Source organism: Fulmarus glacialis, unplaced genomic scaffold (assembly GCF_000690835.1).
Source record: "Fulmarus glacialis isolate BGI_N327 unplaced genomic scaffold, ASM69083v1 scaffold27680, whole genome shotgun sequence".
In the NCBI taxonomy this organism is placed as follows: domain Eukaryota; kingdom Metazoa; phylum Chordata; class Aves; order Procellariiformes; family Procellariidae; genus Fulmarus; species Fulmarus glacialis.
In genome coordinates this window covers 2,834-17,310 of record NW_009190006.1, presented here as the reverse complement: position 1 = coordinate 17,310, position 14,477 = coordinate 2,834, and the positions used below count along the sequence as shown (strand labels likewise).

The following is a 14,477-nucleotide window of genomic DNA, read 5'->3' as shown; positions in this document are numbered from 1 at the left end:
CTCGCAGCTGGCGGGTGGGGGGAGACTCCGGCACGGCGGGACGTAGCGAAGGGCTGGTTCATTTTTGCAAAAGCTGGGATCCCTGTGCTCGTTTGAAAACCACAAGTTTGCTTTTTTTGCTTCTTGTGTGTGCTCCGTATTTATGGCTTTTTTTTCGTCTAGTGGTCTGTTCATATTTTAAAGCGTAATTATGAGCCCCTGTTGAAAAAAATTAAAAAGAAAATACCATCTTGATGTGTTTTTTTCTTATGAAGGTTTTTTTTAACTTTTGAAAGTCTTTTCTCCGATCAAAATCTGAAATATAACTGGTGCTAGAGATGAGAAAAACTTTTTTAACGCAGAGTGACAATGTTTATTAATACGCATCTTATGATCCCATGCAGGTGCCTAGAAAAAGCCTTCAAAGGGGGTTTGCGCTCTCAGCAGGGTCCTTTTTGGTTTATGAAGCTCACAAGCTGATTTCTGGCTTTGCTGAGGTTCATGCAAACTTCAAAGGTAATATTTCCAAACTTTGAAGTACGTAGGTTATTCTAATGTGAAACTTAAAATTTTTAGTGCCAGATTATATAGGAAAATGGTGCAATGCTTTTGATTTTCTCCATTAAGACTGCACGCGGTGTGTTTCCATGACAGGATGCTTCAGGGTAGCCTTGTAGCAGTTTAAAAGTTACTCTTTCAAGTGTCACTGAAAGCAGATCTGGTAGCTCATCCTGTCTAGGATATAACACACACACAGGGTGTTGTCCAAGCTTTAAAAAACTTACTGGGAAAGATATGGTTCAGATATAAGATAAGGCAGACCAAGCCTTAATCAATTTCTAGAAATCTAGTTCAGATTTTCAATATGAACACAGTGCGATTCCCATTTAATCTAGTCGAGCAGCACTGAGATTGCATTTCAGACAAAACTGAGAACTGTCTTGTATTTTTGTCACGCTGAAAAAGGGGAAAAAAAGCCTTGCTTTACCTACTAGAAATGAGTAGAACAAGTGATAAAATGTTCTTTTCAAGATCTGAATAAAGAGAGTCTCACTACTGAAAGAAAAATAACATTATCTTCAAAGGGGATATTGTTGCAGACTTAGAACTTGTCTATCACATGGTAAATTAAGGACTTTTGAGAATAAGCCTAACTGAATGGAGAATGAGCCTAACTGAAATGAGTGCTTACTGTGTAGATTAAATAGTCAGTTCAGATAACCTGATTCTCTGTGTCTCAAAGAGAGGAACATCTTAGATGTTTATGCATATAGAAATAAAAATTCAGACAATAGACTTTTGAATGGATAAGGAACTGTTTCATTTCCTGTAATAGGAGGTTCAGTGAGTAGATTTAACATAGCTACTCAGAACACAAATAAGAAAATTTCCCATGAGGAACATAAATAACATTACTTAGTTGCCTCTGGTCTTTTTTAGTGCTCTCGCTTGAATCTGGCATTTACATTGCCAAGAAAAGCAATGTTAGTGTGTTTTCTATGCAAGACAAGTAGTAGATACGGTAAAAGTACGAGTAAAAAGAAATACCTGAAAAATACTCTTAAAGAAATAAAAGTCTAATAATTTACTTAAAACACCTGGTGGGAAATGTGTTCAGAAGCTTGAGTTCTGAGCATTTAGTCATTAGATATGTTAGTAGTGTTCAGGGAGTCTCAACAAGCAAACATAACAGTTCACTGAAGATAATACTGAAGATGTACCATGAAGCTAATCTTAGACACTAAAATCCAAAGTTCACGTAGACCGTTATCTTATCTTATCTTTGAAATGGTTGATAGAAGGCATTTAGAGATGGCAGAGTTAAAAATTATCCAGAATGCTCTCCTAATCTTCAGTGATTTATATTCTAGGATCTTTTTAAGCTGAAAAGGAGACTTTCGTGTTTAGTAGCCTTCAATGTTTTTTTCTTCTATAAGTAAAAGTGTGCTGCTGTGAAACATCACGACCATATTCAGTAGATAACTTGAAAAAAGGAAGCCTATAAACACGATTAATTTTTACAAGGCGGGGGGGTAGAGCTTATGTTTTGATTTAGAAGTTTAATCACGGACCCAGGAGTAACACCAAAGAGAAGATAAGCATAGCTGAAAGTTCTGTGAGAAATTAGACAAGGTTTTTGACGTAAAAGATAATTTTTCCATGTTTTGATGTTGGCAGAAGAGTAAACTCGGAGTTTGTTCTTCTCCTGTACAGTTATATACTTCAATAGAATTATCTACCTTCTTCCCCTTGGGTATTTTTCCTGCTAATTTCATCTGTTCTCATACTAGAATCCTGTATTTTGTGGTGTTTGATATTTCTGTTTCTGGAATGCTGTTTTATGTACTATTACATTCAGTCAGTTGTGGAAATCGTACTTCCCCATTTCTGTTGCATTTTAAAGTATTCTCTAGAAAAAGAATTCAAGCATCATAAGAACAATGGGTACTTAGTTCATAAATTGATACTCTAGAAAGCCAATTCTGATTTTTCAAATTATTTTTGCTTTTAGTGTCTTAAACACGTAGAGGTCTCAGTAGATGAACTGTATTTTTTGGAGTCGTGTTTGTGAAAATCTTAAGGACTAAAGTCAGAAAACCTTTGAGCAATGTTTCATTTGGCTTGTTGAGTAAGATAATGGGACCCACCCAATCTGCAGTCATATTTTGGCAAAACTATGGGACCATATTGAGAATGAAGAAATTTTTTTTTTTTAATTATTTTTATTATTCAATTTAAAGTCTGTACGTATACTAATGAAGGGGTTTTGTTACTCTCAGCTCTCTACTGCACTTGCCCTCCTGGTCATATTTTTCGTACTTTTTTGCATCGGAAGCTCTGTTGCTGAAAGCCGTTTTGTAGTTCCATGAGAGAGTATTCAGCACTGTTTCTCTTCCTAGTTGTTCATTGCAAATGTAGCTTATGTAATCCTGGTGTAAGTTGTTTGGAATGATGGCCTAAAAAGGAACTATATCATTTGTTCTTTGTGTTTCAGCTAGGTTGTCTTGCTCTAAAATTTTTTGTTTATGCTATGATGTCCTAATTACATGTAATTTGTTCTTCTGTTTCCGCAATTTTAATTCCTTCTTAAGTGGAAGAAGTTATAGAGCAAGCAGACTACCTGTATGGGAGTGGAGAAACTGAAAAGCTGTATCGGTTGCTGGTTCAGCATAAAAATAGGTACTTGATTGCATTGAGACATTAATGTGACTTTTTTTCTGTGCTCTTCTGTATCGGTTTTTCAACTAATGTTCTCATTGTGGTATGCTGGAGAACCTTGCTTTCAGCCTTATGTAATTAGCAAAGAAGGACTCTTGATCTTTTTCCTCCTGATGGAAAAATGAACGAAGAAAGGACTGGTAGCTGTAGAAGGTGGGGGTTAACACTCAAGTTTTTCAGTCCTGCAAAGGAGGGTTTTTTGCTTGTTTATTTTGTTACCCTAAGAATCCTTTAAAATATAATGCAAAAACTCATAATGTGTCTACACATTACTAAATGATCAAAGTACCTAGAATTTGGGTATTGAAAATTTTTGAGAGTCACTGTTTCATTTCTTTTTCATTGCTGTCCAGCTGTTTTTTCTGTTTTCATTTGTCTCATATTAGGATTTGAGTCTGAACAAAAAAGCTCCTTACTCATGTAGTTATGTCTTAACTCCACAAAACATTACTGATAAGCAAACCGGGACAAGCTGTTTAAGCGAAAAGCACAAAATGCATTGCAAACTGAAGAGTCCATTGCTTTGGAGGAGACAAGGCATCTCACTCCTAGAACATTTCTGGAGGAAATCAGCTGTTCAGTTGTTTTCAGTAGTTTTCAGTTCTTTCTTCTTTCCCCGCTCCCCTCGTTCTTGCCAGGGGCGCCAGTGTAAAGCCCGGAAGTTAAATGAAGGTCCTAGCCTGTAAGGGACACCATGTCATAAGCTTGCTACTAGGTGTATAACAATACTAATTATTCTGTGAGGAGTAATGATTCCAGTAGCAGTACTTAACATTTTTGTGTCTTGGCTGAAAAATGAGTCTGCTAGTTCTGTGTTACTGTGTTAATTAGAGCAGGACTGCTGCGCTGTGAGCAGTGACTCAGTTTTACTCCAGGTAAGAAAACTGGCTCTTACTGATACTGTGAGTTTAGCAATAACTTGTGTATGCGTTTTAATATTTGGTTTCTGGTAGTTTTGACTTCAGTATTCCTGTTGGAGGGGGAGTTTTATAGCCAGATAGCCAGAACTTCTGAAACACTTTCTAAACTTAAATTAAAGACTCTATTAAAATAGTAAGCCAAAATTAAAATGGTGGTTAGGTAAAAGTATAGTAAAGTGCAAGTAGTGTTTCAAAACAATATGTTAATAAAATAATAAAACTTAAAATCCCTTATCTTTGGCTATAACATACCATACACCATTTGATACAGTGATAGAAATAAATATATATAAATGTACAGCTTTATGTCATGGTGGTGTGCTAATCTATGTTTTTTTCACTGTTGCTCTAGGAAGAGTTTCATTATTTAGGTACAATTATAGGGAAAAAGATGCACAATATTTTAAACTTTCCTAGTAAACTTTAATATCATATCAGTGGAATGCTGCAAAAAATACCATCTAGCTAAGGACAAAGTAGTCCTTGTTTTCCTTCTGGTGTGGTACTGTTGGGTTTTTTAAATCTGCATCTTTTTTGAGAAAACAAAGTCCTTTCCTACAGATATGTTTGCTTCACAGACCAGAATGGCAGAACAAAGGTATTGTCAGACAGTCTATAATGGAGGGCTTTCATTTGTTGTTTGTTACCTTGGGGTTGTATAAAATGACAGACGATATGCTGTTGTCTTATCGCCCACTTGAGATACATATTGAAAGACTGGTTTAAGACCTTTGCTTGCTTTGTTTCCATTATTGCTTTAACATGTTAGTGTTTCTGTTCATACCTAGTGATGACGCAGAGTTGTTATGGCGGCTGGCACGGGCATCACGAGATCTAGCTCAGCTTAGTAGTACTTCTGCAGAGGAGAAAAGACAACTGGCGTATGAAGCCCTTGAATATGCAAAAAAGGCACTTGAAAAAAATGAATCAAATTTTGCAGCGCACAAGGTGAGCCAAGCACAGAAACTTAACTAAAGTCTTGTTCTTTGATTTCTGCCAGTAGAAACTGGAACAAACGTCGTCATGCTGCTTCAGCAAACTGCAGCATAATTTAACTTTCCAGTTGAGAATGAGTGAGACTTCTAATTCTCCCTAACTTTTTTGGAAGATCGGAGTTCAGACACTTGCAGCCAGAATTCCTGTATGCAGGAAACAGGAACTGGTTAGATATGCAGGACCATGGAAAGAGGTGACTGATCAGGTTGATTACAGCTGATGTAATCAGCTCATCCTTCTCTCATGTAGCCTTAAAAATGTTGTACACACCCCACATTCAGCGTGCTGTTTCTGTGCACAATAGTAGCTCTGGAGAGTTTCACTGGAAATACTTCAGGCTCTCGCTTTGTTCTGCTCTTTTTTTTTGTGCTGCTTCTCTCACAGACAGAGAGGTAACAAAGTATAGTCAGTTGTGTTGGCATGTTGGATAAGAAGAGGACATTGATTCTCTTACGCATGCAGACCAGCAGGTTGCTCTGATGCTGCCTGAGATGTTCATAACAAATACCTCTTGCTTGTTGTCGTTAGTGGTGGTGGCCGTTGTTCTGTTTGTTTGTTTGTTTTTTAAATTTACTATTAATAGCTATAGTGCTGTATTAAATGGTTTGTTTTTGTTCTTTGAATTACAGTGGTATGGAATTTGCCTCAGTGATGTGGGAGATTTTGAAGGAATCAAGACTAAAATTGGAAATGCCATTGTTATCAAAGAGCACTTTCAGGTAATGTAAACAGGTTTTTGCATACGACAGCATTAATGCGTCCAGTATGTAGATTGTGTGACAGCTGTGAACTATTTTTTGGCGAAAATTTGCAAGTGTACTTCTGTTCAAATCTCCTGATGACACTTTGTTTTTTGGGTTATTGTGACAGTTCCGAATGCCCCAGCAACAAGGAGTACAAATTATCTCCGTCAGTAAACTAAGTCCCTATAGAAGGAAGTCTTGAAATAGCTGAAGTGCTTTTGACATCTCTTAGGACTAGATAAAATGTAACTGTGCTATTGAGAAATGGATGTGTGGCCATCCTTTTAACTGTGGATTGTGTAGCAGTGAAGGACAAACACTGGGTAAGATAAAGGACTGCTAACTTTATATCACCAGAAATTATATCAAAATCTGAACACACCAAGTCTCATATGTAACTCTTAATGACCTACTAAACAGAAGTGCTTAGAAATCTGTCAGTGTCTTCAGTTTTTTGGAGGTGAACCGACTTAGTTGTGTACTGAATAAATACCGTTATCGCCTTGAAATTCTATGCACTTGATCGGGTTTAATTAACAGTAGGATAACAAGTCTACTTTTTAAAATGTATTTTAATCCAAATGTGGCAGAATAACTTTTTACATCTTGTGTTTTTCCCCCCCCTCACTAGAGAGCCATTGAACTGAATCCAAAAGATGCTACAACAATTCATCTTATAGGCATTTGGTAAGGCATATTATCAAAAAAAAGTTGTCATGTGGCAAAGAAAAATGCCAGAATATAAAATGTCTTATATGAATTGAAGAAATGCTTGGAATAATTCAGTGGCTTGTAATTAGTTGATGCAAACATGCAAACCTATTGAATGGGTATCGGACGTCATGCCTTGAAAAAGTCAGGCTGTTAATTCTTACGCAGTTCAAAAAGATGAAAAGTAATTGTTCATTCAATTTATTTGCTTTACTGTATGGAACTATTAAAAACTCATTTTGCAGATGTAAGTATGTTTCCATAGCATATATCAGAGATTGCGAGTACTACTCGTTTTGTTCTACTGGTGTGAATGGAGACAAAACTCAACACTGAATTTACACTGAATTTCAGTGATGGCTGCAACTTAATACAGTCTGTGTATAGTGAAAAGCTATCAAAAGTGAAATGTGTTCCTAAAATACTTCCATTATTATCTGTCATGATACTGTATTTTAAAAGTTATATTTAAGTAAAGGGAGCTTATAAATGCATATACATTAATGAAAATCTCTGAAACTGAATTTACTGCTCAGTGAAATTGGTACTAAGAATTACTGTTACATAGCAGGCAAAGGGACTGGAAATACAACTTCCCATACTAACCAGCGCCTTCTGTGGAAGCGGTGTGGTTGAAAGCAGTATTTTTTATGTGTTAGTGAGAGACTCCAGACAGCATTTCTGTTTTTTTTTCTGAAAGAGTCCAAAGCTGCTACATTGTTTTACAGGAAATCTCTACTGTAAAATTGAGAGATTGAAAATAAATAAAGCCTATGTATTTGTAGCTTTAAAAAAAAAAAACAGCCACCCTCTCTGTGTTTTTTTCTGGACTCTTGAGTGTCAGAGTAAACTACAATCTACTGCTCTGGAGTTTTTTATTAGTTTACAAACTTACTTCGGTTTTTCAGCATCCACCACTCATTCCCACATGACCCAACAACTGCAGTAGTCCAAATTTCTAAACAGAAGCATATGCTGAATGAGCCTCAAGATGTTTTGAGATAGGAAGCCTGTTCTGGAAAGTACTTAAGACGTTGTTCCCAAGGAAAATTAGAAAAGATGATCAGAAATGTGAGATAATTATTGCTTTTGGCACTAAAATATCCCCATATTGTATATTTGAATATACACATCATTGAATCCCAGAGCGTCTTCGTTTGAAACTGGGATTTGGTATTAGCCAATTCTTGAGTATTTTTCTCCTTTCTAGTCTATCCTGGATTGAACCTCTTATTGACATTTCTGATACGGCACATCTGATGGCAAAATTCTATGCCTTGCCCCCCTCCGAACACTTCTGTATTTGCATTTATTAATTTTTCACCTCCTCTAGAGTGCTCTATTTTACACAGTGAATAATATTTTTATACTCATTGTGGGAGGGTAATAAAGTGAATAGCGTTGTTTAACGTTTACACCTGGAATGTTCTATGTACTTGAAATACTTAGCAAATGTTTAATCCTTTCAGCATCTCTAAGATAGGTGACTGATTACCTTTGTTGTTTAGTAGATGGGAAACCTGCGTAGAATGGCCTAGGCTAGAACACAGTAGTTTGATTCTTGGGTTTATTTTCATTCTTATAGATCAGAGTCTTTCAGGAATGTACTGCAGATCTGCTTCATATTAATAATTGAGAAAAACAAGGTAGTGTTGAGGTAAGGCAATGACATTACTCAGTTGTGCCCTGTTTTTGCAAATATATTAGAACAATATCAAATACACATAAATCGTTTAAGTCATTCAAGCTCAAAAGCTGTCTCATAGTTAATAACTGTCTCCAGTTTTGTCTAATATAATAGCAGTTTCCAGTAAAACATACACCAAAACTTCTTTAGCAGAGCTATGCAGCAACTTCAAACATCTTGCTATTTTGTTGTACAGTTATAAGAACTTGCTTATAGAACTTGCAGTGTGGCTGGAGTTGTTGTGACTCTTGGAAACAACAATTATGATGTCCAAGACATGAGAATGTTACTCAAAAACAAGAGAAAAATGTGAAGGCTATATACAGATGTTTCCTTTTGCTCCAGGTGTTACTCCTTTGCTGAAATGCCATGGTACCAAAGAAAAATAGCTGCAACGCTATTTGCCACACCACCAACCTCCACATTTCAAGAGGTACAATATGAAAATGTTTCACAGACTATTATTCCTCCCACAAAGCTGCTGATACACTTTCACTAATTTTTCTGACAAAGCTGACCTCTGCTTATGGAATAAGCATGGACTTGTGAGTTTACAACTGTCATTAATAAAATAGGAATATAACAGGAGAGTGAGGGATATCTAAAAACATAAAAATCTTTTTCAGCTGTAGCACACACAGAATAGTGAAAGTTACTTCATGTAGTTTGTGCAGCAGAAAATAACAAGCTATACGTAACTTACTTTGTATTTACTATTATGATCTATTGCAGATAACTAACTGTATTAGTTCTAGTGCTAATGACTTATATGGTGGTGTTATACCATGTACTTATTTGATGGGAGTATTAGAATTTTTCCCTTATACTAAATGCAAAAAGCAAGAGCTTGCTTTGTTACTTACCACAAAGAAATAGCTTCTCATCTCCTGGCTACATATGGTGTGCTTTTTTTCAGTTGAAAGTATTTTTGTTCATCTTTGTTATGAAAATTCTTGCTGTCATACAACCTAAAACATACTGTCCAGATGTGTATCTTCTAGGATGTCCAACACAGTATGCATCTTATTTAAACACTTGTACATATATAGAAATTTGAAAATTAAATTGGTAATAGGAAAGTTTGCTGCAGCTGTTAAAATCTTTGTTTAGATCAACCAGTAACTGCCCCACTATGTTTTGTTCTTTTAAGGTGAGGGGGGCAGGAGTCACTAGAAAGTAATTGTAGAAGGCCGCTTGCTGTTACATAGAAAGCAATTTAAGCTCTGATTGAAAAAGAAATAAAACTTTTTAATGGAATGTCAAGCTTTTAAGTTTTGCTGAAAATCACTCTCTGAAGAATACAAAGTGTCAGCCAGGATTTCGAATACTGCAGAATTGTGCCAGTCCAGGATTGAGTTCTGTAGCACTTAAAGTGGCTGAAGAAGCAAACTTGTCCCAGAACCTGTAGTTGAGCCATACTGGTAAGACTTCTGCAGTTTCAGTACAAAATCTGTATTGTAGATACGTCCACACTTTAAGCTCTCTGACAGTATTTTCCCCCCTGCTAGTAACCTCAGGAAGAGGTAGGAATGGACTGAAATTTCTGATGTGCAGGATGGGAAACTAGTTGAAAAATGTGTGCGGATTTCATAAAGGTTTATTCTCAAGTAAGAGGATACTACTGGTGCTCTGTAAGAATCAGTTCTCCCTGAAGTATTTGTCAACATTAATGACCTGAATCGTAAGATTTATTTCATCTATTAAATTTATACATGAGAACTGGCTGGGGGAAACTGCAGATATGCTGGATGGTAGAAATAAAATTCAGAATTATCTTGACAAGTTGAAGACGAGAAAAACACAATCCAATTTGCTAGGGACAAATACGAGGTACTGTACTTATGGAGGAAGTGGCAGGGGAATAGTTGGATGAGTACTAGTTCTGTTGAGATGATGTCCAATCTGATTGTACATTGAATGAGAACCATCAGTAGCATGCTGAATTAATAAAAATAAGATCATGGATAGGAAGTCCTTCTTTGGCTATGTTAAGCATGCGCATAAGGCTTTAGTTTGACTACTGTGTTCAGTTTATTCTCCGTTTTAAGGAAGACAACCTTATCTTTTGCAGGCTCTTCATTATTTCCACCTGGCAGAAGAAGGTAATACTTCTAGCTTTTTTGGACAGAATAGTATCTTTTGTGAATGATGACTTGCAATAAACCTCTAGCGTTTGGTATTACCTTAATAGCGTATGATCTGCTGATAAACATATCAGCCTGTTGTGCTAGTCAACACACTAGACTGTTACATTGGAATGTTTCATCAGAGATACTCAAAGTATGTCACATGCTTACTATCGTCACTTAGAGTGTTACATGAGGGTTTTTTCAGAGTAAGTATTAAAGTGAAATTTGTACCTTCATTAGTAACAAAGTACTCTTCCCCAAGGCATTCAACTGGAATGCAGGGGGAAGAAGCAAGCAGAAAAGGGAATTTTATGTCACTTTTTCTACATTTCCTTAAGGTTCAGAAGTCTGCTGTATTCTAAATAGAACAACAGAGAAAGCATGCTTCTTTATTATTTCAGAAGCTATTTGGATCAGAGTGCCAATCTAACTGGCAGTAAAACTGTCCACACGTAAAAGAAAATATGGACCTATTATTTCTCCAAGAGTGCAGCCATAAGCAAAACTGACTAGCTGAAAGAGAAAGGAAGACAAGGAAAGACAGTGTTCTATGAAACATATGTATATATAGTTGTATCAGTGAAGTTTAAAGGAAAAGTTCATTGTGTATCTTCCCCTGCTTGTCAAGTAATGCAGCTGTGAACTGGAATGGTGGACTTAATCTCAAAATTTGCCTGCAAAACACCTCCATATGTTTTGAATCCTGATCTTAGATCCAGCAGCAGAGAAGGCTTGTGCTATAAGTATGAACAGCAGGCAGCACTAGTCTTTTAATAATGATAGCCAAAGCATGCTTTATAAAAGCAACTTCTTAAAACTCTCCTTAAAAAAAAGTTAAATGCAGGTACAAACAGTTTCAAGTTTTCTTCCTGTGTAGCAAAAGCTAAGCTAGTATCTGTATGTGTGTGGTCTGAAGCTCGGAAATGTGCCCTTTATTTCCTTGCCTATACTTGCTAAGCTGGTTGCATTGCCTGTTGCACCTACTAGGTCCAGAAAAGCACGGAATCTACAAAGCAAAGCTGTAATGCATTAAGCTCACTGCTTTGCTCTTTGTGAGGAATCTAGTTTCATTTAGTATATTAACTAACAGGCTGTTAGGTAATGTAACTAATGAGAGTCCAAAATCTAGCACGTAAAAATTTTACATTGGCTTCCAAAGCCAAACTACTACTCATCTTTTCCGAAATAAGTATTTAAAGGAGTTGACACTATATCATGGCTTTGATAGTATGCTCCTCATTCTCATTTAAAGTTCTTCTCCTCTCTCTATACAGCTGACCCAAATTTCTACAGCAAAAATTTGCTCTTTCTGGGGAAGACATACTTGAAGTTAAACAATAAAAAGATGGCTCTTCTGTGGTTAAGCAAAGCAAAGGAGTATCCTGCACATACAGAAGAGGACAAACAGGTAGGAAGTTAAGAACTGTAATAGTACAGTTATATAGTGTAACCAGCATGTGTGACATCATAGCAGTGGAAGGTTTTATAAAGTTAACTCAGAGTAAATTGTAGTTTAGCACCTATATTCCAGGATCACATCCAGACACTAAAAAATTCTAGTATGTCGGTAAATGCCTCTGAATGCAATGGTTGGAAATATTCTGTTTATAATAAAGAACTGTTATGCTTTCTTCTTCATGATGTTTTTGTAGTGCTAACAACAACCCACCCTTAACTGTCTTGTTGAAGTTAAGGCAGGCATCTGAGCTAACCTATGTCTATGTAAGCAGAGATTCACTTTTCATATGCCTAAAACTGGAAAGGTAGAAATTGTATTTTGGAACAGCTAAAAACCACATGAACAGGAGGAAGAAAAAAGCATGGATGTATCAAAAACTTGCTAGATCCATAAAACTTAACATTGCAGTCCTTTCCAGGCCCCTAGGGAGAGATTCAGACTATCTGAATTGAGACAAATGTAAGTAACGTATCTTTGACAGCAAATCTCCAATGCTAGGTGACTTGAGGCACTTAATTACCCTTTTGAACTGCTCAGAAGGATCCTGGTTTGGATGGGTGGGCATCTGCTTCCTACCTAAACACATACAGAGTACTTCCAGGAGAATAATCCATTAGACTTGTTCAGACCTAATACTGCATTCGGTATAAACCACAGCAATTGCAGTTATCTTTCATAAACAATCCTGCTAGCATCAGGACTAACAAAGCCTGATTTCCAATTGATTTTTCTTATGGTTGATTGACCTCTTAATTCATTTAGCTTTAAGCTGCAGTGTGAGATCATGCTTTAACTGTTACATCCAAATGTGTTGTGACATTCTAAATGTCCTAATTGTAAAAAATACTTCGGTAGGATTTTGCACTTCACACCTCAGAAAAAACACTACTCATTTTTCCCTCTGTAGATTTTCTAGTAAAGTTCAAACTGTTTCTCCCAAAAGTGAGTTCCTTCAGTAACATCTTTCAGTAGAAATATGAGTAAGGGTTCCGTTCCTCCACTGCTTTGCAAAATGTATAGGAATTTAATAGCCTAAAGGAGTAGTGGTCTCAGGTGTGTATGAAACTGGTCAAGTCTTCTGACGGTTATTAGTGGCCGGAGGCACACGTGAAACAAGTGATCACAAGAGCTTGCCTTTCTTTAGAAACCATGCAAAAGGAGTCAGTAGTGATTTTTGTGCAGTAGCCAAGTTGTTAAACTGCTTATCTGCTGCAGCTGTGCTTGGCCTCCCGGTACAAACATCTATTTCCTTATCTCCTAGAAGGGTGCAGAGCTGCTGAACTGAGAGAGGTGGTATTCTTTCCATTCTCTTGGTAAAAGTGTAAAAGGCAAAATTCATTGGGAACTAGACTTGGTAGTCCAGTAAGAAGGAAACTGGCCTGTGCAAAGAAATTGGAATTCTTGTTTCTGCATTTGGCAGAGGTAGGCATAAGTAGGTTTTCTGAACATTTTTTACCTGTGAGTATCTGCAGTATCTGGCTTACATTGCCTGCACTGCTTGCTCTGTCACAGCCAGAAGTTTGTTGGTTGGTTTTGTTTGTTTGTTTGTTTTAATATAGATGTTAGAGGTCATATTCAGATTTTATTAGATTTTACCCAGAATCCCTAGGCAAAGGCAGTCTCAGAAACAGTCTTCTCACACTTCCTTAGCCACTGGCCAGAGTTCTGAAAACCTTAGCTTGGTTGGTTATGGTCAGAAATAGGACAACTTACTACATGCAAATATTGAATTACAGCAAATCAAGAGCTAATCATCTGTATTCAACCCAAATAAACTTACTATATACAGTAAGTGAATTACACTGAAGGCACTGGCTTAAGTGGTTTTATTCCCATTCATGTTTCAAGTGTTGAGCATCTTGAACTACAGAAGAAAAATGACTAGTCTTAGGAGGGTTCTGAATTTACAGAACTGTGGTGAAACGTTTGGGTGCTTGCATGGTAAGTTCTGCTAGAAGAGCCTGTAACTACCTGGCACTGTTTTGTTATGAGTATATTTCTTTCTTTCAGGTACAGAAAGAAGCTTTGGAGTTGCTTAATTCTATATAACAGGAAACAAGATAATGGGAATTCAGTGCCTCAGGTTTGAGCCGCATAGGAAAAAGACGCCAAATACTTTGGTTTATTGAAGTTGTTAATAAAAGTGTAACCTAAACCTGCTATCTTCATCTCATTTCAATTAAACTGCCAACTAGAAGATCTGTTTCATTGTGTGATCCTGACTATTACTTACATGGGAGTAAAGGGCTTCATGGACAAGCAGAGTATATATTGGAGGAGAAAGGCTTGAGACAGTGGTTGTGCAGGTTTTTAATTAAGTTTTTTACACTGTTCAGCTACAAATTATGTATGAGGAATAATAAGAAACATGACTAGCTTAACTTTAAAAACAAGAAATACAGGGCCATGACATAATTATAAACCTGCAATTTTTTCCAGAGCACTCTCCTTTTGTGGGGTTCAACAGCCTTCAAGAGTAATGTATGTTCACATTATTAGATGCTCCTACAGATTTCTTACTAAGGCTGCACAAGCAATCTTAATTCCATACACTTAAATGCTAGTGTTTGACTTTGCAAAAAGTGCTATGGTTTAAAAAAGAAAGAAAAGTGAGGTAGGGAACACCTAAGAAAA

The 14,477-nt window shown here is 36.6% G+C and overlaps 1 protein-coding gene across 1 annotated transcript; it reads left to right on the top strand.

The window, feature by feature from the left end:
* Positions 1-383: 383 nt before the first annotated feature.
* On the top strand, positions 384-14,048 carry RMDN1 (regulator of microtubule dynamics 1; the record flags this gene model as incomplete). The annotated part of the gene is made up of 9 exons (XM_009584200.1): positions 384-495; positions 3,072-3,159; positions 4,907-5,066; positions 5,744-5,833; positions 6,489-6,544; positions 8,601-8,688; positions 10,327-10,357; positions 11,659-11,792; positions 13,854-14,048. Coding segments are annotated over 9 exons (798 nt in total), but the record flags the coding sequence as incomplete, so codon positions are not given.
* Positions 14,049-14,477: the final 429 nt, after the last annotated feature.